We start from the raw sequence: 24,658 nt of genomic DNA on the forward strand, positions 1-24,658 counted from the left end.
GGCACTGCAGCTGATCCACTGGATAGACTACAGGTAGCTGTGCTCTCAGAGCCATGGGGAGGGAGTCTGAGAAGAGCCTGCCAGCATATTTTAAACATCTCTCAGCATCGGTCGCCGGTCAACATGGTGACTTCCCACTGGTGAAATAGAAACAGGGTTAGTACCTGTCTCCAAGAAAACCATAAGAAGGTGCTGAAGACGGTCTCTACTAATTGACTTCACGGTCTAAGTTTACATAGATGGCAAAATAGAGATAGAAGTGTGTGTTTCTACACATTTCTGAGATTCATTTCACAAGGCTACATGTCATCAGGTAACATCCAGTGATAGATCAAATCCAACTTTATTTGTCACATGCACCGAATACAGCAAGTGTTGTGAAAAGCTTACTTACAAGCCCTTAACCCAACAGTGCAATTCAAGAAGAGTTAAGAAAATATTTACCAAGTAGACTAAAATAAAAAGTTATAATAAAAATGAACGCAATAAGAATAACAATAACGAGGCTATATACAGGGGGCACCTGTACCAAGTCAGTGTGCGAGAGTTTTTGTCCTAAACTTGGTGCTTCGGCACCGCTTGCCGTGCGGTAGCAGAGAAAACAGTCTAGATTACAGGCAATATCCAAGCTGGGCTAAAGACTTGAGCTACTATTTACAATTATCCTGACGTGGACGAATAGAAGAAATCAAACATGCAAAATGACAATATAGGAGGAAGGTGGAATCCTATTTATTTTTTATTGAACCTTTATTGAACTAGGTAAGTCAGTTAAGAACTAATTCCTATTTACAATGACGGCCTACCCCGGCCTAACCCTAACCCGGACGACGATGGGCCAATTGTGCGCAGCCCTATGGGACTCCCAATCACGGCCAGTTGTGATACAGCCCAGAATCGAACCAAGGTCTGTAGTGAAGCCTCTAGCACTGAGATTCAGTGCCTTAGACCACTGTGCCACTCGGGAGCCCTCCAAAACAACGGCCCCCCAATTACAGCGGCTACAGTGCTCGTTGTATGTGGCAAGGCTTGCAGTCAATAAACCAGTCATGAGTTGCCCAGCGATGCAGAACTCTCAAACAAGCTAAATGCCATTTATGGTTACTTCAAGGAATATAACACTGTGCCTTGAGTGAAAGACACTGTTTTTCTGGATGACTGTGTGATCTTGCTCTCCGTGGCTGATGTGAGCAAAACGTTTAGAGGTTAACAATCAGCGGCCAGACGGAATATTAGGGCTTCACAGACATTTTCAATCTCACCTTGTCCCCGTCTGTAATACCAACATGTTTCAAGCTGACCACCATTGTCCCTGTTCCCAAGAGCTCCAAGGTAACCTACCTAAATGACTATCGCCCTGTAGCACTCACACTGGATCCTGGACTTCTTGATGGGCCAACTCCAGGTGGTGAGGGTAGGAAACAACACCTCCGCTACATTGACCCTCAACATGGGGTGTGTGCTTAGTCCCTTCCTGTACTCCATGTTCACCCACGACGCCAACACCATCATCAAGTTTGCTGATGACACGACGGTGGTGGACTTGATGACCGATGGTGATGAGTCAGCCTACAGGGAGGGGAGGTCAGAGACTTAGCAGTGTGGTGCCAGGACAACAACCTGTCCCTCAATGTCAGTAAGACCAAGGAGCTGATTGTGAACCATAGGAGAAAGAGGGGAGATCATGCCTCCATCCACATTGACAGAGCTGTTGTGGAGCAGGTCGAGAGCTTTAAGTTCCTTGGCATCCACATCACTAAAGCCTTAACATGGTCCACACACACCCGCACAGTCGTGAAGAGGGTACGGCAGGCTGAAAATGTTTGGCATGGGCCCTTAGATGCTCACAAAATTCTACAGCTGCACCAGAGAGCTTCTTGACTGGCTGCATCACCGCTTGGTATGGCAACTCCACCACCCTTGACCGCAAAGCGATACAGAGGGTGGTGCAGACAGCTGAATGCATCACTGGGGCCGAGCTCCCTGCCATCCAGGACCTCTATATCAAGCGGTGTCAGAGGAAGGGCTAAAGAATTGCCAAAGTCTTCAGCCACCCAAGCCATAGATTGTTCACTCTGCTACCGTCCGGCAAACAGTACCGGAGCATCGGCTCTCGGACCAACAGGCTCTGAGACAGCTTCTACCCCCAAGCCATAAGACTGCTAAATAGCCAGACTGCTAAATAGTTCATTAATGGTACCTGAACTATCTGCACTGACTCCATCTTGCACTGACATTACACAAACTCACTAGACTTTATATACACACACATTACACTGTCACACTACACTGTCATTCCCACACATAACCCTCACACATTCACATACACTACAAATACACACACGCACACAACACACACACGCAGACCAACACAACATAAACACACATACATACACACACTTTTACACTCATCATTTGCTGCTGCAACTCTGTTCTTTATTTACTCTTATTATTGTCTATCCTGATACCTAGTCACTTTACCCTGCCTTCATGTACATATCTACAGTTGAAGTCGGAGTTTACATACACTTTAACTAAATACATTTGAACTCAGTTTTTCACAATTCCTGACATTTAATCTGAGTAAAAATTCCCTGTTTTAGGTCAGCTAGGATCACAACTTTATTTTAAGAATGTGAAATGTCAGAATAATAGTAGAGAGAATTATTAATTTCAGCTTTTATTTCTTTCGTCACATTCCCAGTGGGTCAGAAGTTTACATACACTCAATTAGTATTTGGTAGCATTGCCTTTAAATTGTTTAACTTGGGTCAAACGTTTTGGGTAGCCTTCCACAAGCTTCCCACAATATGTTGGGTGAATTTTGGCCCATTCCTCCTGACGGAGCTGGTATAACTGAATCAGGTTTGTAGGCCTCCTTGCTCGCTTTTTCAGTTCTGCCCACAAATTTTCTATAGGATTGAGGTCAGGGCTTTGTGATGGCCACTCCAATAACTTGACTTTGTTGTCCTTAAGCCATTTTGCCACAACTTTGCTTGCAAGTACGCTTGGGGCCAATGTCCATTTGGAAGACCCATTTGCGACCAAACTTGAACTTCCTGACTGATGTCTTGAGATGTTGCTTCAATATATCCACATAATTCTCCCTCCTCATGATGCCATCTATTTTGTGAACTGCAACCTGTCCCTCCTGCAGCAATGCACCCCCACAACATGATGCTGCCATCCCCGTGCTTCACGGTTGGGATGGTGTTCTTCGGCTTGCAAGCATCCCCCCTTTTCCTGCAAACATAACGATGGTCATTATGGCCAAACAGTTATATCATTGTTTCATCAGACCAGAGGACATTTCTCCAAAAAGTATGATCTTTGTCCCCATGTGCAGTTGCAAACTGTAGTCTGTTTTTTTTTGATGGCGGTTTTGGAGCAGTGGCTTCTTCCTTGCTGAGCGGCCTTTCAGGTTATGTTGATATAGGACTCGTTTTACTGTGGATATAGATACTTTTGTACCTGTTTCCTCCTTCATCTTCACAAAGTCCTTTGCTGTTATTCTGGGATTGATTTGCACTTTTTGCACCAAAGTACGGTCATCTCTAGGAGACAGAACGTGTCTCCTTCCTGAGAGGTATGACGGCTGCGTGGTCCCATGGTGTTTATACTTGCTTACTATTTTTTGTACAAATGAACGTGGAACCTTCAGGCATTTGGAAATTTCTCCCAAGGATGAACCAGACTTGTGGAGGTCTACAATTTTCTTTCTGAGATCTTGGCTGATTTCTTTTGTATTTCCCATGATCTCAAGCAAAGAGGCACTGAGTTTGAAGGTAGGCCTTGAAATACATCCACAGGTACACCTCCAATTGACTCAAATGATGTCAATTAGCCTATCAGAAGCTTCTAAAGCCATGACAACATTTTCTGGAATTTTCCAAGCTGTTTAAAGGCACAGTCAACTTCTAACCCACTGAAATTGTGATACAGTGAATTATAAATGAAACAATCTGTCTGTAAACAGTTGTTGGAAAAATTACTGTCCTAACCGACTAGCCAAAACCATAGTTTGTTACAAGAAATTTGTGGAGTGGTAGAAAAACGGGTTTTAATGACTCCAACCTAAGTGTATGTAAACTTTCGACTTCAACTGTACCTTAAATACCTAGTACCTCTGCACATTGATCTGGTACTGGTACTCCCTGTATATATCTCCATTCTTGTGTATTTTATTCCATTCTTTGTGTTAGTTACTATTTTATTTTGTTTTATTATTTTTAAACTCTGAATCATTGGGAAAGGTTTGTGAGCAGGCTTGTCACTGTAAAGTCTACACGAGTTGTATTCAGTGCATGTAATAAATACAATTTGATTTGATTTGTGTTGTGACTGTTTTCAAGATACCAAACCATGACCAATGTCTTACCAATGGCCATGTGCTACTCTGATTCAGCAATCTGCCAAGGGAGGTAAATCAAATCATGGACAAAAAAACGAAACAATTCTTAGCAACTGACAGAACTGGTTTAACGGAGTAAAGCAGGAAAACAAAAAGATCAGGTCAACAAAAAAACTCAAATTCGGGCCCTCAATTCACACACTCACATCTCAACATTGTAAAATACTTGTGTTTTGGCTGCTATCAGCTAGCATACAGTGCCTTTTTCCACATTTTGTTGTGTTACAGGCTGAATTTAAAATGGATCAAATTGATGATGTTGGGTCACTGGCCTACACACAATATCCCATAAGTGGAACCATGTGTTTAGACATTTTTACAAATTACTTAAAAATTAAAAGCTGAAATGACTTGTGTCAATAGGTATTCTACCTCTTTGTTACAGCAATCCTAAATAAGTTCAGGAGTACAAATGGGCTCAACAAGTCACATAATAAGTTGAATGGACTGTGTGTAATAATAGTGTTAAAATGATTTCTTAATGACTACCTAATCTCTGTACCCCACACATACAGTACAATTATCTGTAAGGTCCCTCAGTTGAGCAGTGGATTTCAAACACTGATTCAACCACAAAGACCAGGGAGGTTTTCCAATGCATCGCAAAGAAGGGCACCTATTGGTAGATGGGTAAAAAAAAAAGAAGCAGATACTGAATATCCCTTTGAGCATGGTGAAGTTAATAATTACACTTTGGATGGAGTATCAATACACCCAGTCCCTACAAAGGTACAGGCATCCTTCCTAATTCAGTTGCCGGAGAGGAAGGAAACTGCTCAGGAATTTCACTGTGAGGCCAATGGTGACTTTAATAAAACAGTTACAGAGTTTAATGGCTCTGATAGGAGAAAACTGAGGATGGATCAATAACATTGCAGTTACTCCACAATACTAACCTAATAGACAGAATAAACTGCCTTGCTCAGGGGCAGAACAACAGATTTTTACCTATGCGTCTGTATTTCATTTTCAATAACTTTGCTAACATTTCCCCAAAAACATGTTTTAATGTTGTCATTATGGGGAATTGTGTGTTGGTGGTGAGAGAAGTAATCAATTTAATCTATTTTGAATTCAGACTGTAGCACAACAAAAGTGGAATAAGTCAAGGGGTATGAATACTTCCTGAAGGCACTGTAAGTCTCATTTGAATTTGATTCTAATGAAGATCATGGTTTGTTCTTTCTCTGCTTCCTCTGTGGGCTTACAAAAGAGGGAGGCACAGAGAAAGGGGAGGAGGCAGGGGCGGTGGCCATTTTCTCTCTACCTCGAAGATTTCACCGAATCAGTGAGGATTCAGTAATACACCTGTCGTTAAGACTAATTAATGAATTAATACGTTTTTGACGACTGGCTATGGAAGCTCCTGCATAATATCACGTGTTAACGATTCATCTGTACAATAGGTCTACCAATAGGACAAAAAAATGAAAAAGGGACCGTTGCATTTTTTGGGTCGAAAGAACCATTCTCTCTTCGATACCAATATTAAAATCAAGGAGATGGGTAAGTGTTTACTGTCATATTTAACAATTAACTAATAATAGTGATTGAATATTTAATCTATCATGCCGATCAGCATTTTCTCACTACTGTCCCGACCTTTGCACTTGCTACAGTGATAGATCAATGGCAAATGTGGCCTAAATGTTCACATTCTAGAATAAGAAAAATGCTGGCTGAGTCAAATTAATACACAATGTTTTACACAATGCTAGTAATCATCGAAAGTAACCAGGGGGGTCATTAGGTCTCCCAACAGTGGTAAACCTACATTTACCTGAGACAGTCACTAGACTCTGCGTTCATGACGATGCAGGTAGAATGCAAGGTGTCTGTTTTAACTAAGTATTAGATAGCTGCAGCATTGAATAAAATAAACAATTTTCGTTGCGATTATTTTAGAACATGTCAATCAAAACAATAATACAGATCAGATTTTTTAACTTGGGAATTGCGTATACTGCCCGCTGATGCGTAATAAAAGTAGTGTGGTGGAGGTATACACCGTATCACTTATGTAGTACAATAGAGAAATCATGTTCAAAGCAGCCTACACAAACGCAAAGCACGTGAGTTCCATTCATGTAAAACCTCACACAGCCTAATTTCAGTGGAATATCGCCAGACAGGCAGCAAGTGCGAGCAGCTCTCCACTTGTTGTCGGATAGAGAGCAGCTCACAGAAGAACGACATCCGTAGCAGGTAGGTCGTGTTGAGGAAATACGATTTAATGTAAGATATCTATATGCGAACCAAAAGATTGCTCCGAAATCTTGTTTGAATTTTAGCAATGCGCAATTCAGTCATGATTCAGTTTGAATGAATACTGTGTCGGTTTTCTACAAAAACATGGTGGCTTTGAGAGTGAAAACCTGCATTTTTTTATTACAACATTATGTAGGCCTACCTATTATTACCAGTAGGCCTAGGTATGTTATTGAGATCTAATAACAGACTGCGCCCTAAAAAATGTTTAGATTTTTTAAATATAGAATAATTATAGTCAAAGGAGAACATGGTAGCATAATTATTAGACCTAAAGGGTTTTTTAGTCCAGGTTTTGGGAAATGGGGACTAATTCAAAATGAATATGAATAAACCCCCTAGAGATCTGAAAACTGTTCAAAGGTTCTCAGAACTAAAAACGGGACAAATTGACATATTTTGCATTGCCCTGATTTCTGGGTATTCTATTTGATGAGGCCTCTATAACAATGGAAAGGTCAAATAAAATTAGTATTTGTCACGCTTCCTAAACAACAGGTGTGGACTAACAGTGAAATGCTTAATTACTGCCCTTTCCAACAATGCAGAGAGAAACATTTAGAAATAATAGAAAAATAACATGAGGAATAAATACACAATGAGTAATGATAACTTGGTTATATACACAGGGTACCAGTACCGAGTCGATGTGCAGGGGTATGAGGTAATTGTGATAGATATGTACATATAGGTAGGTATAAAGTGCCTAGGCAACAGGACAGATAATAAACAGTAGCAGCAGCGTATGTGGTGAGTCAAAAGAGTTAGTGCAAAAAAAGGTCAATGCAAACAGTTAAATAGTTAACCAAATAGCTACCCTGACTAACTATTTAGCAGTCTTATGGCTTGGGGGTAGAAGCTGTTCAGGTTCCTGTTGGTATCAGACTTGGTGCATCGGAAACCCCTTGTCGTGCGGTAGCAGAGACAACAGTCTATGACTAGGGTAGCTGAGTCTGACAATTTTTAGGGCCTTCCTCTGACACCGCCTGGTTTAGAGGTCCTGGATCCACAGCCTTTTCACCCCGCTACCATCTAGAAGTCGGAGACAATACAGGTGCATCAAAGCTAGGACAGAGAAACTGATAAACAGCTTTTATCTCCAGGCCATCAGACTGTTAAAGTCACTACTAGCCAGTCTCCGCCCAGTACCCTGCCCTGAACTTAGTCACTGTTACTAGCCGGCTACCATCCGGTACTCTACCCTGCACCTAGAGACTGCTGCCCTATGTACATAGTTATTGAACACTGGTCAATTGAATCATGTTTACATACAGTTTTACCCACTTCATATGTATATACAGTGCCTTACAAAAGTATTCACCCCCCTTGGCATTTTTCCTATTTTGTAGCATTACAACCTGTAATTTAAATTTCATGTAATGGACATACACAAAATTGTCCAAATTGGTGAAGTGAAATGAAAAAATGAACTTGTTTCAAAAAATTCTAAAAAATAAAATCAGAAAAGTGGTGTGTGCATATGTTTACATCCCCTTTGCTAAGAAGCCCCTAAATAAGATCTGGTGCAACCAATTACCTTCAGAAGTCACATAATTAGTTAAATAAAGTCTACCTGCGTGCAATCTAAGTAACACATGATCTGTCACATGATCTCAGTATATATACCTGTTCTGAAAGGCCCTAGAGTCTGCAACACCACTAAGCAAGGGGCACCATGAAGACCAAGGAGCTCTCCAAAGGCAAGGGACAACGTTGTGGAGAAGTACAGATCAGGGTTGGGTTATAAAAAAATACCAGAAACGTTGAACATCCCACGGAGCACCATTAAATCCATTATTAAAAAATGGAAAGAATATGGCACCACAACAAACCTGCCAAGAGTGCCCACCAAAACTCACGGACCAGGCAAGGAGGGCATTAATCAGATAAGCAACAAAGAGACCAAAGATAACCCTGAAGGAGCTGCAAAGCTCCACAGCGGAGATTGAGTATTTGTCCAAATCAAATCAAATCAAATCAAATTTTATTTGTCACATACACATGGTTAGCAGATGTTAATGCGAGTGTAGCGAAATGCTTGTGCTTCTAGTTCCGACAATGCAGTAATAACGAGCAAGTAATCTAACTAACAATTCCAAAAAAACTACTGTCTTATACACAGTGTAAGGGGATAAAGAATATGTACATAAGGATATATGAATGAGTGATGGTACAGAGCAGCATAGGCAAGATACAGTAGATGATATCGAGTACAGTATATACATATGAGATAAGTATGTAAACCAAGTGGCATAGTTAAAGTGGCTAGTGATACATGTATTACATAAGGATGCAGTCGATGATATAGAGTACAGTATCAACGTATGCATATGAGATGAACAATGTAGGGTAAGTAACATTATATAAGGTAGCATTGTTTAAAGTGGCTAGTGATATATTTACATCATTTCCCATCAATTCCCATGATTAAAGTGGCTGGAGTAGAGTCAGTGTCATTGACAGTGTGTTGGCAGTAGCCACTCAATGTTAGTGGTGGCTGTTTAACAGTCTGATGGCCTTGAGATAGAAGCTGTTTTTCAGTCTCTCGGTCCCAGCTTTGATGCACCTGTACTGACCTCGCCTTCTGGATGACAGCGGGGTGAACAGGCAGTGGCTCGGGTGGTTGATGTCCTTGATGATCTTTATGGCCTTCCTGTAGCATCGGGTGGTGTAGGTGTCCTGGAGGGCAGGTAGTTTGCCCCCGGTGATGCGTTGTGCAGACCTCACTACCCTCTGGAGAGCCTTACGGTTGAGGGCGGTGCAGTTGCCATACCAGGCGGTGATACAGCCCGCCAGGATGCTCTCGATTGTGCATCTGTAGAAGTTTGTGAGTGCTTTTGGTGACAAGCCAAATTTCTTCAGCCTCCTGAGGTTGAAGAGGCGCTGCTGCGCCTTCCTCACGATGCTGTCTGTGTGAGTGGACCAATTCAGTTTGTCTGTGATGTGTATGCCGAGGAACTTAAAACTTGCTACCCTCTCCACTACTGTTCCATCGATGTGGATGGGGGGGTGTTCCCTCTGCTGTTTCCTGAAGTCCACAATCATCTCCTTAGTTTTGTTGACGTTGAGGACCACTTTAAGCCGCACACTCCACAGAGCAGGGCTTTACGGAATAGTGGCCAGAGAAAACGTTTGGTGTTCGCCAAAAGGCATGTGGGAGACTCCCCAAACATATGGAAGAATGTACTCTGGTCAGATGAGACTATCAAGGAAAATGCTATGTCTGGCGCAAACCCAACACCTCTCATCACCCTGAGAACATCATCCCCACAGTGAAGCATGCTGGTGGCAGCATCGTGCTGTGGGGATGTTTTTCATCGGCAGGGACTGGGAAACTGGTCAGAATTGAAGGAATGATGGATGGTGCTAAATACAGGGAAATGTTTGAGGGAAACCTGTTTCAGTCTTCAAGAGATGCTAAACTGGGACAGAGGTTCACTTTCCAGCAGGACAATGACCCTACGCATCCTGCTAAAGCAACACTTGAGTGGTTTAACCTCTCTGGGATATGTGGGACGGTAGCGTCCCACCTCGCCAACAGCCAGTGAAAGTGCAGGGCGCAAAAATTCAAAACAACAAAAATCTCATAATTTAAATTCCTTAAAGCATACAAGTATTTTACACCATTTTAAAGATAGAATTCTCGTTAATCCAGCCACAGTGTCTGATTTCAAAAATGCTTTACAGCGAAAGTACCACAAACGATTATGTTAGGTCACCACCAACTCACAGAAAAACACAACCATTTTTCCAGCCAAAGAGAGAAGTCACAAAAAGCACAAATGGAGATAAAATTCATCACTAACTTTTGATGATATTCATCAGATGACACTCATAGGACTTCATGTTATACAATACATGTATGTTTTGTTCGATAAAGTGCATATTTATATCACAAAATTTCATTTTGCATTGGCGCGTTACGTTCAGTAGTTCTAAAACATGCGGTGATTGTGCAGAGAGCCACACCTATTTACAGAAATACTCATTATGAATGTTGATGAAAATACAAGTGTTACACATGGAATTAGAGATATACTTCACCTTAATACAACCGCTGTGTCAGATTTTTTAAAAACTTTACAGAAAAAGCAAACCATGCAATAATCTGAGTACAGCGTTCAGACAACAAAGCAGCCAAAAAGATATCCGCCATATTGGGTGGTTGCCATTAGTCAGAAATAGCATTATAAATATTCACTTACCTTTGATGATCTTCATCAGAATGCACTCCCAGGAATCGCAGTTCCACAATAAATGTTTGTTTTGTTTGATATTGTCCATCATTTATGTCCAAATAGCTTCTTTTGTTAGGGCGTTTGGTAAACAAATCCAAAAGTGCGTTCAGGTCCAGCCGAACATCAGACGAAAAGTTCAATACGTTCCGTTACAGCCCGTAGAAACTTGTCAAACTAAGTATAGAATCAATCTTTAGGATGTTTTTATCATAAATCTTCAATAATGTTCCAACCGGAGAATTCCTATGTCTGTAGAAAAGCAATGGAACGAGAGTTAACTCTCTCGTGACCGTGCCTCAGAGCCTGTGGCAATCTGCCAGACACCTGGCTCATTCCTCTCTCTTTCGGTCCCACTTCACAGTAGAATCCTCAAACAAAGTTCTAAAGACTGTTGACATCTAGTGGAAGCCTTAGGAAGTGCAACATAACCAATATCTCACTGTATCTACAATAGGGGCTGAGTTAAAAAACTACAAGCCTCAGATTTCCCACTTCCTGGTTGGATTTTTCTCAGGTTTTCGCTTGCCATATGAGTTCTGTTATACTCACAGACATCATTCAAACAATTTTAGAAACTTCAGAGTGTTTTCTATCCAATACTACTAATACTATGCATATATAAGCATCTGGGAGAGAGTAGCAGGCAGTTTACTCTAGGCACCTTATTCATCCAAGCTACTCAATACTGCCCCCCTGTCACCAACATTTCAATGTCAAGCTACTCAATACTGCCCCCCTGTCACCAACATTTCAATGTCTTGGAATCCAATTGAGAATCTGTGGTATGACTTAAAGATTACTGTAAACCAGCGGAACCCATCCAACTTGAAGGAGCTGGAGCAGTTTTGCCTTGGAGAATGGGCAAAAATCCCAGTGGATAAATGTGCCAAGTTTATAGAGACATACCCCAAAAGACTTGCAGCTGTAATTACTGCAAAAGTTGGCTCTACAAAGTATAGACTTTGGTGGGGGTGAATAGTAATGCACGCTCAAGTTTTAATTTTTATGTCTTATTTCTTGTTTGTTTCACAATAAAATATATTTTGCATCTTCAAAGTGGTAGGCATATCAAATCATACAACCCCCCCAAATCTATTTTAATTCCAGGTTGTAAGGCAACAAAATAGGAAAAATGCCAAGGGGGTGAATACTTTCGCAAGCCACTGTACTGTATTCTAGTCAAGGCTCATCCTATATAACTATTGCTGTAAACACCTTTTCTATTCATATACTGTCCATACACACCATCATTTATACAGTTGAAGTCGGAAGTTTACATACACCTTAGCCAAATACATTTAAACTCAGTTTTTCACAATTCCTGACATTTATTCCGAATAAAAATTCCCTGTCTTAGTTCAGTTAGGATCACCACTTTATTTTAAGAATGTGACATGTCAGAATAATAGTAGAGAGAATGATTTATTTCATCACATTCCCAGTGGGTCAGAAGGTTACATACACTCAATTAGTATTTGGTAGCATTGCCTTTAAATTGTTTAACTTGGGTCAAACGTTTTGGGTAGTTTTACAACGCTTCCCACAATAAGTTGGGTAAATTTTGGCCCATTCCTCCTGACAGAGCTGGTGTAACTGAGTCAGGTTTGTAGGCCTCCTTGCTCGCACACGCTTTTTCAGTTCTACCCACATATTTTCTATAGGATTGAGGTCAGGGTTTTGTGATGGCCACTGCAATACCTTGACTTTGTTGTCCTTAAGCCATTTTGCTACAACTTTGGAAGTATGCTTGGGGTCATTGTCCATTTGGAAGACCCATTTTCGACCAAGCTTGAACTTGACTGATGTCTTGAGATGTTGCTTCAATATATCCACCTAATTTTCCTACCTCATGATGCCATCTATTTTGTGAAGTGCAAGTGCACCTGTCCCTCCTGTAGCAAAGCACCCCCACAACATGATGCTGCCACCCCCGTGCTTTACGGTTGGGATGGTGTTCTTCAGCTTGCAAGCCTCACCCTTTTTCCTCCAAACATAACGATGGTCATTATGGCCAAACAGTCCTATATTTGTTTCATTAGACCAGAGGACATTTCTCCAAAAAGTACAATCTTTGTCCCCCTAGTCTGGCTTCTTTATGGCAGTTTTGGAGCAGTGGCTTCTTCCTTGCTGAGCGGCCTTTCAGGTTATGTCGATATAGGACTCGTTTTACTGTGGATATAGATACTTTTGTACCTGTTTCCTCCAGCATCTTCACAAGGACCTTTGCTGTTATTCTGGGATTGATTTGCACTTTTCGCACCAAAGTACGTTCATCTCTAGGAGACAGAACACGTCTCCTTCCGGAGCGGTATGACGGCTGCGTGGTCCCATGGTGTTTATACTTGCGTACTATTGTTTGTACAGATGAACGTGGTACCTTCAGGCATTTGGAAATTGCTCCCAAGGATGAACCAGACTTGTGGAGGTCTACAATTTATTTTCTGAGGTCTTGGCTCATTTCTTTTGACTTTCCCATGATGTCAAGCAAAGAGGCACTGAGTTTGAAGGTAGGCCTTGAAATACATCCACAGGTACACCTCCAATTGACTCAAATTATGTCAATTAGCGTATCAGAAGCTTCTAAAGCCATGACATCATTTTCTGGAATTTTCCAAGCTGTTTAAAGGCACTGTCAACTTAGTGTATGTAAACTTCTGACCCACTGGAATTGTGAAACAGTGAATGATAAGTGAAATAATCCGTCTGTAAACAATTGTTGGAAAAATGACTTGTGTCATGCACAAAGTAGATATCCTAACTGACTTGCCAAAACTATAGTTTGTCAATAAGAAATTTGTGGAGCGGTTGAAAAATGAGTTTTAATGACAACGTAAGTGTATGTAAACAGTTGAAGTTGGAAGTTTACATACACTTATGTTGGAGTCATTAAAACTCGTTTTTCAACCACTCCACAAATTTGCTGGTTGAGAGAATGCCAAGAGTGTGCAAAGCTGTCATCATGGCAAGGTGTGGCTACTTTGAAGAACCTCAAATACATTTTCATTTGTTTAATACTTTTTTGGTTACTTTCATGATTCCATATGTGTTATTTCATAGTTTTGACATCTTCACTATTATTCTACAATGTGCAAAATAGTAAAAATAAACTGTTATGTATATATATATATTATACTGAACAAAAATATAAACGCAACATGTAAAGTGTGGGTCCCATGTTTCATGAGCTGAAATAAAATATCCCCGAAATGTTCCATACACACAAAAATCTTATTTCTCTCAAATATTGTGCACAAATTTGTTTACATCCCTGTTAGTGAACATTTCTCCTTTGTCATGATAATCCATCAACCTGACAGGCGTGGCATATCAAGAAGCTGATTAAACAGCATGATCATTTCCCAGGTGCACCTTGTGCTGGGGACAATAAAAGACAATGCCACAGATGTCTCAAGTTTTGAGGGAGCGTGCAATTGGCACGCTGACTGCAGGAATTTCCATCAGAGCTGTTGCCAGAGAATTGGATGTTAATTTCTCTACCATAAGCTGCCTCCAACGTTGTTTTCGAGAATTTGGCAGTACGTGTAACAGACCGCAGAACCACAGATGTGTATGTCGTCATGTGGACTAGCGGTTTTCTGATGTCAATGTTGTTTACAGACTGCACCATGGTGGCGGTGGGGTTATGGTATGGGCAGGCATAAGCTACGGACAATGAACACAATTGCCTTTTATCGATTGCAGAGATACCGTGATGAGATTCTGAGGCCCATCGTCGTGCCATTCAAAATTCCACAGGCTACAATCAACAGCCTTTGCGAAGGAGATGTGTTGCTCTGAATGAGTATATTTATATTACGGACTCAAACATAGCTGGTTCTGATATTTCTTAGTTTTTGGGATTTGTGTGTATTGTGTTGTATTGTTCGGTATTACTGCACTGTTGAAGCAAGAAACATAAGCATTTCGCTGCACCTGAGAACATCTGCAAAACGTGTACGCGATCAATAAAATGTGATTTGTATGGCAGGGAGCTCAGCCCCAGTGATGTACTGGAACATACGCACTACCCTCTGAAGCGCCTTGCGGTCGGATGCCGAGCAGCGGCCGGATGCTGAGCAGTGGCCATACCAAGCAGTGATGCAGCCAGTCAAGATGCTCTCAATGTTGCAGCTGTAGACATTTTTGAGGATCTGAGTGCACAATGCTGAATCTTTTAAGCTTCCTGAGGGGGAAGAGGCATTGCCGTGCCTTCTTCATGACTGTGATGTGTGTGGACCATGATCATTCCTTAGTGTTGTGGACACAGAGGAACTTGAAGCTTTCAATGGGGGGCGTGCTCGGATTTCGGTTTCATGTAGTGCTCCTTTGTCTTGCTGACATTGAGGGAGAGGTTGTTGTCCTGGCACCACACTGCCAGGTCACTGACATCTTCCCTATAGGCTGTCTCATCGTCAAGTGGTTGTGTGCAAACATGCCACAGGATGGGGATATTTGCATATTTCAATTATGCAGGAACTCAATAGGGAAATGCCTGTCATGCCCCATTGGGAAATGTATCTGTAGATGCCAAAATACTTTAAACACTGCCTGTTGTTTCCATACTCGGTTAACAAAGTTTTGCTCATAGTTATATCAGGTAATGTAATGCATGTTAATCTGAGTCCTCTTTGAAATTCTTTGAGGTCTCTGTGCTTGACGTGAATGCAGAGCATGACCTGTGTCTCACTAACTGCTGTCTCTCAATGACATTTCTCTCATCAGTTAGTTACTTGGCAGGGACATGCCTGACATTGGAATGGGTGTTTTGTGAAGTTACAGATAAGTTGGTTCTTTATACAGTAACGTCAAAGCCTGTTGCAAACATTATAGATAGCCATCTCTGGTAAAGTATTTTACTCAGAAAACAATCAGGTGGTCCCTCTCCCCCTTCTCTGCCCAGGAATAACCTGAGGTCAGTATTGATGAACTGCAAACACTCATGACAGGGAGGCCAACAGAAAGTTGACCCCCAGAATTATTAATGTTGCACCACATTTCTATGACCCTACTGAAATTCCATTTGTAAATAGGGGTTCATTGATGATGCGTGAAGAACTCTATTTTCTACCCTATGGCACCCCATTACATTTAGGCTTAAGTGTTTGAGCAATCGGGTGAAATTACTTTTTATATTGGTTTGATTAATCCTTCAACTGCTTGAATAGTTGTTTGCTTTACCCAATTACTATTTTGCTGTCAACAAAAGAAATTTGTTTACTGCATAGCATTACATAGTAGTTTGTCAAGAATTATGAGAACTGCAGACAAAATGCCATAACTTATTATGTACATCCATAATTACTCAACTTTGCACAGTCACTAGACTGCATCTCCTTACAGAGCTGCGCTGATCGGTTGAATGGTAGACTTGTTGGTTTTTAAGCAGTGCGTTGTGCTGTTCTTTTTTTTCTTTTAGACAATGTTGAGCTGGTGTTGGATTCATCAGCCATTCCTGAATCAGGCACTGCCAAAGTGAGGTCCAGACCTGCAGTCAAGCACTACATGGTAAGTTCCTCTGCATGATGTGGGAAAAAAATCTATTACTTCAAATCCACATTTCAACACTGGAGACAGTGTTGCAGCATTTATTGAGACTGCTGTCCAGCTTCTAGGTGGTGTTCTCTAACACTTCAAGATGAAAAATCACATGGAATTTGTTGTAGGCCTTGTCTTTAGTTCTTGTCAATGCATTAGGCTCCACATAACTTTCCCACATTTGCATAAGTCTGCGGAATTGTGAATTCTTTCTCAACAAGGCCTTTGCAGTTTCTGAAAAAGAAACTGCATTGCCTCATGAAGGGCATTCCTGTAATCATTGATCACTGTGACCACCTCAGAGTTAGACCTGTCCACCACTCACACCTGGTCACTCTGAAAGCATACTTTTCTAACCGGCAGGTTTCACCTGCGCAGGCTTTTCACATATATAAAGAGGGAGTAACCCAAGTTTACTTGCAGTTAGGCTATCCATGTGACAAGGGTCAATTTGTTTGCATGTTGACCCAGTCCTCTCAAGTCATTTCTGTCGTCAGAAATTCTCACCCTATTGACTTAGACATTCTCATGCAGGACAGTAACTATAAGAATGTCACCTTGGTTCACACAATCTTGGGTCTTGTACAGTCTGCCACAATTATGGCACCTAGCTCATTTGTGCTCGATTCAACATGCTGTCCCTGTAGGTGATCCAGAAAAGCACAGCCGTATCAGATTTTTTTTTAAACAAGTTGTACTACGTTGTTATTTTGTTGTAGGTATGAAAGCCTACCTCAAAGGGGAGTGTCCTATATGATAGCTCCTCTGTTATTTGTTAGATGTGCCACACCCAGCAGCACAGGGGTTGGACTGCTCTGACTGACTGCTCTGATTTTCACCTGTGAGTCATGGAAAAGAAACATAAGGAATTAAGCCGGTTTAGAAACTGCATTTAATGCCGCACCCTTGCCCCTTGTGAAATGTTCATGCCTTTGCAATGAGCTGCCTGCCTCTATGAATAGTCTGCCATGATGACATATTTAAGGCATAAGGGAGGTGTTCCGTTCACGTTAGATGTTTTAAAGATACAGTGTAACCGAGGTTCTTGAGAAAAAACCACACCTGAACTTTTTCCACTAATAACTTAATATTTACACAGCTGCATGAAAGTTATGTGTCTGCTGCCTGAACTTGAGAATTATGTTTACCAGTTCTAAACAAAGCAAGTGATGGTGGCCTGACCATCAGGCCAAGCACAGTAAGTTGATTACAGTTTACAGTTACAGGGGTGGACCTAACTTTGGATTGTTTTGGTAGATTAGAGGCCCTCTTGCCCATAGTTACACTGGTCAATGTGTTTTTTGGTCTGTAACAGTGACTTCCAGTCCCTGGTGTAGGGTGATTCTGACCACAGTCTAACAGCGTTGGAAGGGCACATCTCTGTTCTGTCTGCAGGGCATGTGTTGTGTCAACACAGTCTGTTTATTTATGGCTGTGATGCGAACGGTCAGTCACACAGGCAGGCAGCAACATGATGGCACATCCCCTTTTCTCTGAGGCAGTCACACCCACTTAACGTTTTCTTACAAGAAGAGATGGGAGTGTTGCCTGTGCCTTATCCACAGGCAGGGCGTGGTGTGGGCGAGGCATGACAGCGTGGCTATAAAAGGCAGTAATGTTCTGAAAAGGGCCCAAAATAGTGCTTGTAAGCTTCAGCTAGTGTCTAGCAAGTGGTTAGACACAGTACACCAGTGGAAAATATATTGCTGAATCATTTCAAGTGGGATACTCAGTGTCAGAGATGATGTAGCCTCAATCTGCACCAAGAGGCTTTGCTGTTATAGAAAATGACTCCAACTGTTGGGAAGACTAAAAGGAATTTTGGATGAAAAGCCCTTTCCGATTTAATGTGCCTGGCCTTCCTCTTTCTTTGGTAATTGACACTACTTGTACACTGATGTACTTGTTTTCTGAGTGCAAGGTTTAGTAAATTAAAAGTTTTTGCATCAGTGTTGTCATCACGCAGCAAACATGATAACCTGTTCTAAAGTAGATGCAAGTAGTCATTTGGATAACAGGTTGGATCACTGCAAGCCATAGTGCAGTCTAGAAACAATCCATTCCCTTCCCTCTCACACTCAGTTCCTCTTACAATCTCAACAGTGAATCTCTAAACTGACACCAGGGTGTTATGTCAACCGTCTGTTGGCGTTTGCCCTTGTTTCCCACAGTCCTCCTCTGATGTTGTGCAAGGGTTTGCTGTCCCAACACCCAAAGTTCCTGTCCTCCCCCCTTTCAACAGTCCAAAGATCAACAGGGCAGGTGAGGGTCTCCCAAGTCTCTGTGTTTACCAGAGTTAAGCTGTGCAGCTAAATCATTTACATTTCTATGAACTTAAGCCGTAGTGCTGGTTTTAGATTCAGTTGATTGATCAAATTTCGGCACAAACTCAAAGCAACTCTGTTTTCATAAAGGGCTTAAATATACAGTACCAGTCAAAAGTTGACACCTATTCATTAAATTGTTTTTATTTTACTATTTTCTCAATTGTAGAATAATAGTGAAGACATCAAAACTATGAAATAACACATATGGAATCATGTCGTAACCAAAAAAGTGTTAAATCAAAATATGTTATTTAAGATTCTTCAAAGTTGCCACCCTTTGCCTTGATGACAGCTTTGCACACTCTTGGCATTCTCTCAACCAACTTCATGAGGTAGTCACCTGGAATACATTTCAATTAACAGGTCTGCCTTAATGCATTGGAGCCAATCAGTTAAGTTGTGACAAGGTAGGGGTGGTATACAGAAGATAGCCCTATTTGGTAAAAGACCAAGTCCATTGCAACGTAGACACTGAGTCGGGAAGCAAGTGCAGGTGGTGAGTTTAATAATAAACGAAACAATAAAAGAGGAGCGTACGGACATGAAACAACATCAATACTGCCTGGGGAATAACCCTAAGTGAGTGGCAGATATAGGGAAGTTAATGAGTGAGGAGTCCAGGTGTGCCTCATCATGAGGTGTGCGTATTGATGGCGACGTCGAATGCCGGAGAGGGGGAGCATGAGTAGACGTGACATCCATATTATGGCAAGAACAGCTCATATAAAAGCGAAACGACAGCCCATCGTTACTTTAAGACATGAAGGTCAGTCAATCCAGAAAATTAAGTAGTCACAAAAACCATCAAGCGCTATGATCAAACTGGCTCTCATGAGGACCGCCACAGGAAAGAAGACCCAGAGTTACCTCTGCTGCAGAGGATAACTTCATTAGAGTTAACTGCACCTCAGATTGCCCAAATAAATGCTTCACAGAGTTCAAGTAACAGACACATCTCAACAGCAACTTTTCAGAGGGGACTGTGTGAATCAGGTCTTTGTGGTCAAATTGCTGCTGCAAAAAAAACACTACTAAAGGAAACCAATAAGAAGACTTGCTTGGGCCAAGAAACACGAGGAATGGACATTAGACCGGTGGAAATCTGTCCTTTGGTCTGATGAGTCCAACCGCCATGTCTTTGTGAGACGCAGAGTAGGTGAAAGGTTGATCTCCACATGTGTGGTTCCTACCGTACAGCATAGAGGTGGTGTGATGGTGCTTTGTTGGTGACACAGATTTATTTTTTAGAATTCAAGGCACACTTAACCAGCATGGCTACCACAGCGATACGCCATCCCATCTTTTTTGCAGTTAGTGGGACTGTCATTTGTTTTTCAACAGGACAATGCCCCAAAACACCTCCAGGCTGTGTAATGGCTATTTGACCAAGAAGGAGAGTGATGGAGTGCTGCATCAGATGACCTGGCCTCCACAATCAACCGACCTCAACCCAATTGAGATGGTTTGGGATGAGTTGGACTGCAGAGTGAAGGAAAAGCAGCCAACAAGTGCTCAGCATATGTGGAACTCCTTCAAGACTGTTGGAAAAGCATTCCAGGTGAAGCTGGTTGAGAAAATGCCAAGAGTGTGCAAAGCTGTCAAGGCAAAGGGTGGCTACTTTGAAGAATATAAAATATATTTTGATTTGTTTAACACTGTTTTGGCTAATACATGGTTCCATGTGTGTTATTTCATAGTTGATGTCTATTATTCTACAATGTAGAAAATAAAGAAAAACCCTTGAATGAGTAGGCGTGTCAACTTTTGACTAGTATTGTACATAAGTTATTTAATTTATTTAAAAAAAAAAGTTTTCACTTTAATTATTGGGTATTGTGTGTAGATGGTGAGAAAAATCTTCAATTTTGAATTCAGGCTGTAACACAACTAAATGTGGAATAAGTGAAGGGGTATGAATACTTTCTGGAAGCACTGTAAATGTTTGTCTAAGATCTTGCACAAGAACACTACAAATATCCAAGCAGCCATTCACAAGCATGTTTGCAGAGTGGGAGGGTACAGATCAAATGTAATTTAATCAGTTTCACCATAAATCAGGCCAACAGAACTAAAAGTAAAATAATGTATTTTGACAAGTTAAATCAATAAAACACTTGTCTGATGGTAGTTCTCTCTTTATAGTAAATGACGATCGGTTTTCCAATGGATCGGCTATATCTGTGCCCGATTTGGTGGATGGGGAGATATTTATTCCACCTCCCCCTACAATGGCACCCCCACCCCCCCCGCCCATGTTCAGCCCTCCCCCACCAGATTTCTTGGGTGACTTGGACTCCCTTAAGCCTCCCTCCATGCCCCCACCAAAACCTCCATCAGTGCTTCTGTCTAAAGAGTACGAGGATTTCACCTCCCTGAAACCTCCACTAATGCGCCCCCCGAAGCCCCCGTCAACTTCCTCCAGTGCTTCTAGTTCATCTTTGTCCATTTCTATACCAACACCAGTCCCTGATTTTACTGAGCCCCCAAAGTTTGCCCCTCCACAGCCCCCTATAGACATGAGACAAGCTGCTCTGAAAGCCCTGAAGACCCCACCTCCAAAGCCAACAAGGCTGTCCTCCATCCACAGCATGGACGAAGCCTCCCAGGTTCCAGCCCAAGCTTCCCCAGTACAGATCCGGACACCCTCCAGCTTCAACCCCCAGAACACAGCTAAGCTGGTCAAGCAGGAAGCGTCTCCAGGCCGGAATAACAAGTTCAGTCCTATGCTGGACAGTAAACTACGCAACCTGAAGGCCAGTGATGTCACTGGGATGAGGGGGGACGGTCCTGCCGCTTCCCCCCTGGCTTTTCTCATGGCGGCTAAAGAGCGAGAGAGGCACAGGTCCAGTCTTTCCCTTGAAAACAGCACAAAGAGTAATGAGCCATTAGCCAGCATCCAGCACAGTGAATTCAATCCCAATTCTTTCACCGTCATCCCTAGGGCCACCTCATTCACTTCTGTAACCTCACAACATAAACCACAGTCTGTGGTCCCACTGGAGGCCACAGTGGTAATCCAGATTCCAGCAAAACCCCAGATTATTGAGTCAGCGGTGAAGGGGCCAATTGCAAATCCAGTAGTTAAAAGGATTCTGCCCACCTCTAGATCCTCATCCTCCAGCAGTCTAGCCATGGAGAAGCAAAGTGGAGAGCAGAGGATTGATTCACCCTCTAGCCTTGTCAGGGATGACGAGAACCTATGCATGCCATTACTCCCTCCCCCTCCCGAATTCGATGACCATGATGTCGTGGACTCTCCTCCCAGCTCACCTCCACCTGACCCTCCACTGAAGAAGGTCCTGCCTCCCACTCCCAGCCCTGTCCTTCCAGTCCTGTCCTCTTCTGCCAACCCTGTCCTTCCTGTCAAAACTCCCTCGCCTCCCCCTCCAAAACCTAAATCCCCAAGCCCTCCCAAATTCCCACCTCCTGTCATGGAGATCAAACCCAAGCTGCCTGTTCAGATCAAACCCAAGCCGCCTCCCACCCAGGCACTCTCCTCCAGCCAGGCCACACTCCAGAGCATCCTGCAGAAGAAGATGCTAGAGATGGACTGCAAAATGGACAACAAAATGCTGGCCATGAAGGAAACAGACTCTGATGACTGGGGGTCTCCCTTGTCTGATGAGGAGACCAAGTTCCCGGTTGTCCCCAGAGTCACCCCGAAAAACCCTGTTATCACTACAAAGAGCAAGAGTGCCACTGTGCCAGCCACAACACAAGGACTTGACATGAAGGAGCTGGAGACAAAAATGGCCATGAAAGGTCAGGGTTTGTCAGAGCCATCAAGAGTTCCCACAAGGTAGGACTTGCTCTCTGTCCGCTTGGCTTTTTGACAAAATGTGGGGGGAAAAACTTCATTATGGTTTAAGATTAGGGTGTTGTGACTAGTTGGACTTGGTTTCTGTTTGTCTAGTAGTGTCCCTAATTGCATGTTTTGACTCATAGTAAATAATGTTAGCTAGATGTATTAAAAAATATTGCTAAATGCAACTAGATCAACCTGATGTGTTTAAATGTTAATTATTTATTCCTCTACTTTTTAGCAATGGGCCACGGTCAAAGCAGGCGTATGGCATGACTTTCATGGTACAACCCGGAACCAAACAACCAATCACTGTTGTCAGCAAATGAGGATCCAACTCAATTATACCACATACTGTACCATACAGCCCCTGTCAAGAGCAAGGACAATGGAAAGAGAGCACCTTAAATACTGCTAAAAATGGATATATCCAATAAAACACTAAGTATGTATGCCAAGGATGTTTTCACCAAGCCCCTGGAGAGAATACAAGGTGCTAAGCATTTGTCTAGAAAAGGTTTTGCTGTACCACAGCACATAAACCTGCCCCCCCCAGAGGTGGTGTCAAATAGCTTCTTGTCTAGGTGCCAAAGTCTAGAGTGAGTAGACTGTTGGAACAGCTTTCAACAGTATATTTGACTGCTACGGTTTAATCAGTGCTAGTACACATTGCCTTATTTTGTGAGGCTGTTTTTAAAAATAGGATCTGTAATTTGCCAGCCTTAATATACACTGAATAATGTCATGCATCATAAGGATATTTTCATAAATGTCTTGAAGAATTACTATACGGATGTGTACAGATTGTTTTTGCTTATGTTTCCATTGTGTCACAGTAACTGTACATTCTGTATATTTTCAGAACAATGTAGGGAATTGAACTAGTCTACTACAATACATTAAGAACAAATGTATATTGTTCACTATATTATACTTAAGGGTGCAACAACTATGTAAACTGTTTATATTTTGATCTTCTACTTCAGTCATGTGAGCAAGATATGTTCCATACAATGGAGGACTAAATAGAAGCAACACAGATGTCAGTCATTTACTACATAAGGACAGAAGTAATATGGTCTCCATGGTCTGTAGAACCCACAGTGGTCAGTTTATTAGGTACACAAGCCCCATTCACAAAAATAGTTTGCTCCTACAGAGTCAAGCGGCTATGGTTTGTTATATAACTGAACATTAGAAATGGGCAGAATGAGTGACCTAAGCAACTATGAGCGAGGTATAATTGTCGGTGACAGGTGCACCGGTTCCACTATATCAGAAACAGCCAGCCTCCTGGGCATTTCATACACGGCAGTGTCGATGGTTTACTGAGAATAGTGCGACTACCAAAAACAGATCCTGTCAGCAGCAGCCCTGTGGGCGAAGACCGGTCGTTGAGAGGTCGGAGGAGAGTGGCAAGAATCGTGCAAGTTAACAGGCAGGACACAAACAGGCAAATAACGGCACAGTACAACAGTGGTGTGCAAAACAGCATCTCAGGACGCACAACTAGTCTGTCCTTATAGTAGCAGACGACCACACCGGGTTCCACTCGTATCAGCTAAAGCAGGTCCAGTGGGCACGCGATCAAACACTGGACAATTGAGTGGAAAAACATTGCCTGAAAATTATATTTCGGATGGTGTCAATTTAATTGATTCATTTTGGAGTAGAACGTTCTTAAGTCACCAGGAGTGACTTAAACAGTTCAAATAAATACGGAGAGGTATGCCCCGGCACGCTACTTTGGCCATTGTGTCTGTCATTACTAAAGCTGCTCATTTATCCAAAAATATAGTTTTTAATGTAGTTAAACCATGTATCAAGGCTGTTGATATCTCCTGACAGGAGTGTAAGTTCACCTGACCATCTGATTTTTGGCAACTTTGGCATGTTCCAAGTCCTTTTAGAATGATTTTGCACAAAAGCCACCTTCAGAAACAATTGAAACTATAATTACCCTAGACTGCCTTCCCTGGATTTCTGGTTTTAAACATTGAATTATGCCAAATATACCAGGGCACAGGCCACTCCTTTGTATTATTATTTACATGTGATAATAAAAATGTAGTAAAGT

General features: G+C 42.0%; 1 protein-coding gene across 2 annotated transcripts; it reads left to right on the forward strand.

The window, feature by feature from the left end:
• Positions 1-5,659: 5,659 nt before the first annotated feature.
• LOC112254587 (formin-like protein 14) lies at positions 5,660-24,332 on the forward strand. 2 transcript variants are annotated; one of them, XM_024427298.2, is made up of 5 exons: positions 5,660-5,917; positions 16,334-16,422; positions 18,624-18,714; positions 20,922-22,578; positions 22,823-24,332. In XM_024427298.2, the coding sequence occupies exons 1-5, from the start codon at positions 5,839-5,841 to the stop codon at positions 22,908-22,910; spliced, it is 2,004 nt and encodes a 667-aa protein (XP_024283066.1). In that variant the 5' UTR covers positions 5,660-5,838; the 3' UTR covers positions 22,911-24,332. The 2 variants fall into 2 exon arrangements, with proteins under 2 accessions (XP_024283066.1, XP_024283067.1); XM_024427299.2 differs by lacking the exon at positions 5,660-5,917 and adding an exon at positions 6,474-6,616.
• Positions 24,333-24,658: the final 326 nt, after the last annotated feature.

The sequence above is a fragment of the Oncorhynchus tshawytscha genome, linkage group LG07 (assembly GCF_018296145.1).
Source record: "Oncorhynchus tshawytscha isolate Ot180627B linkage group LG07, Otsh_v2.0, whole genome shotgun sequence".
Lineage (NCBI taxonomy): Eukaryota > Metazoa > Chordata > Actinopteri > Salmoniformes > Salmonidae > Oncorhynchus > Oncorhynchus tshawytscha.

Coding starts and splice junctions, on each gene's coding strand:
- LOC112254587 (XM_024427298.2), top strand. CDS start 5,839: ATGAAAAAGGGACCGTTGCATTTTTTGGGTCGAAAGAACCATTCTCTC. Junction 18,715..20,921: donor TCCAAAGATCAACAGGGCAG/GTGAGGGTCTCC, acceptor CTCTCTTTATAG/TAAATGACGATCGGTTTTCC. Junction 22,579..22,822: donor CCATCAAGAGTTCCCACAAG/GTAGGACTTGCT, acceptor TCTACTTTTTAG/CAATGGGCCACGGTCAAAGC.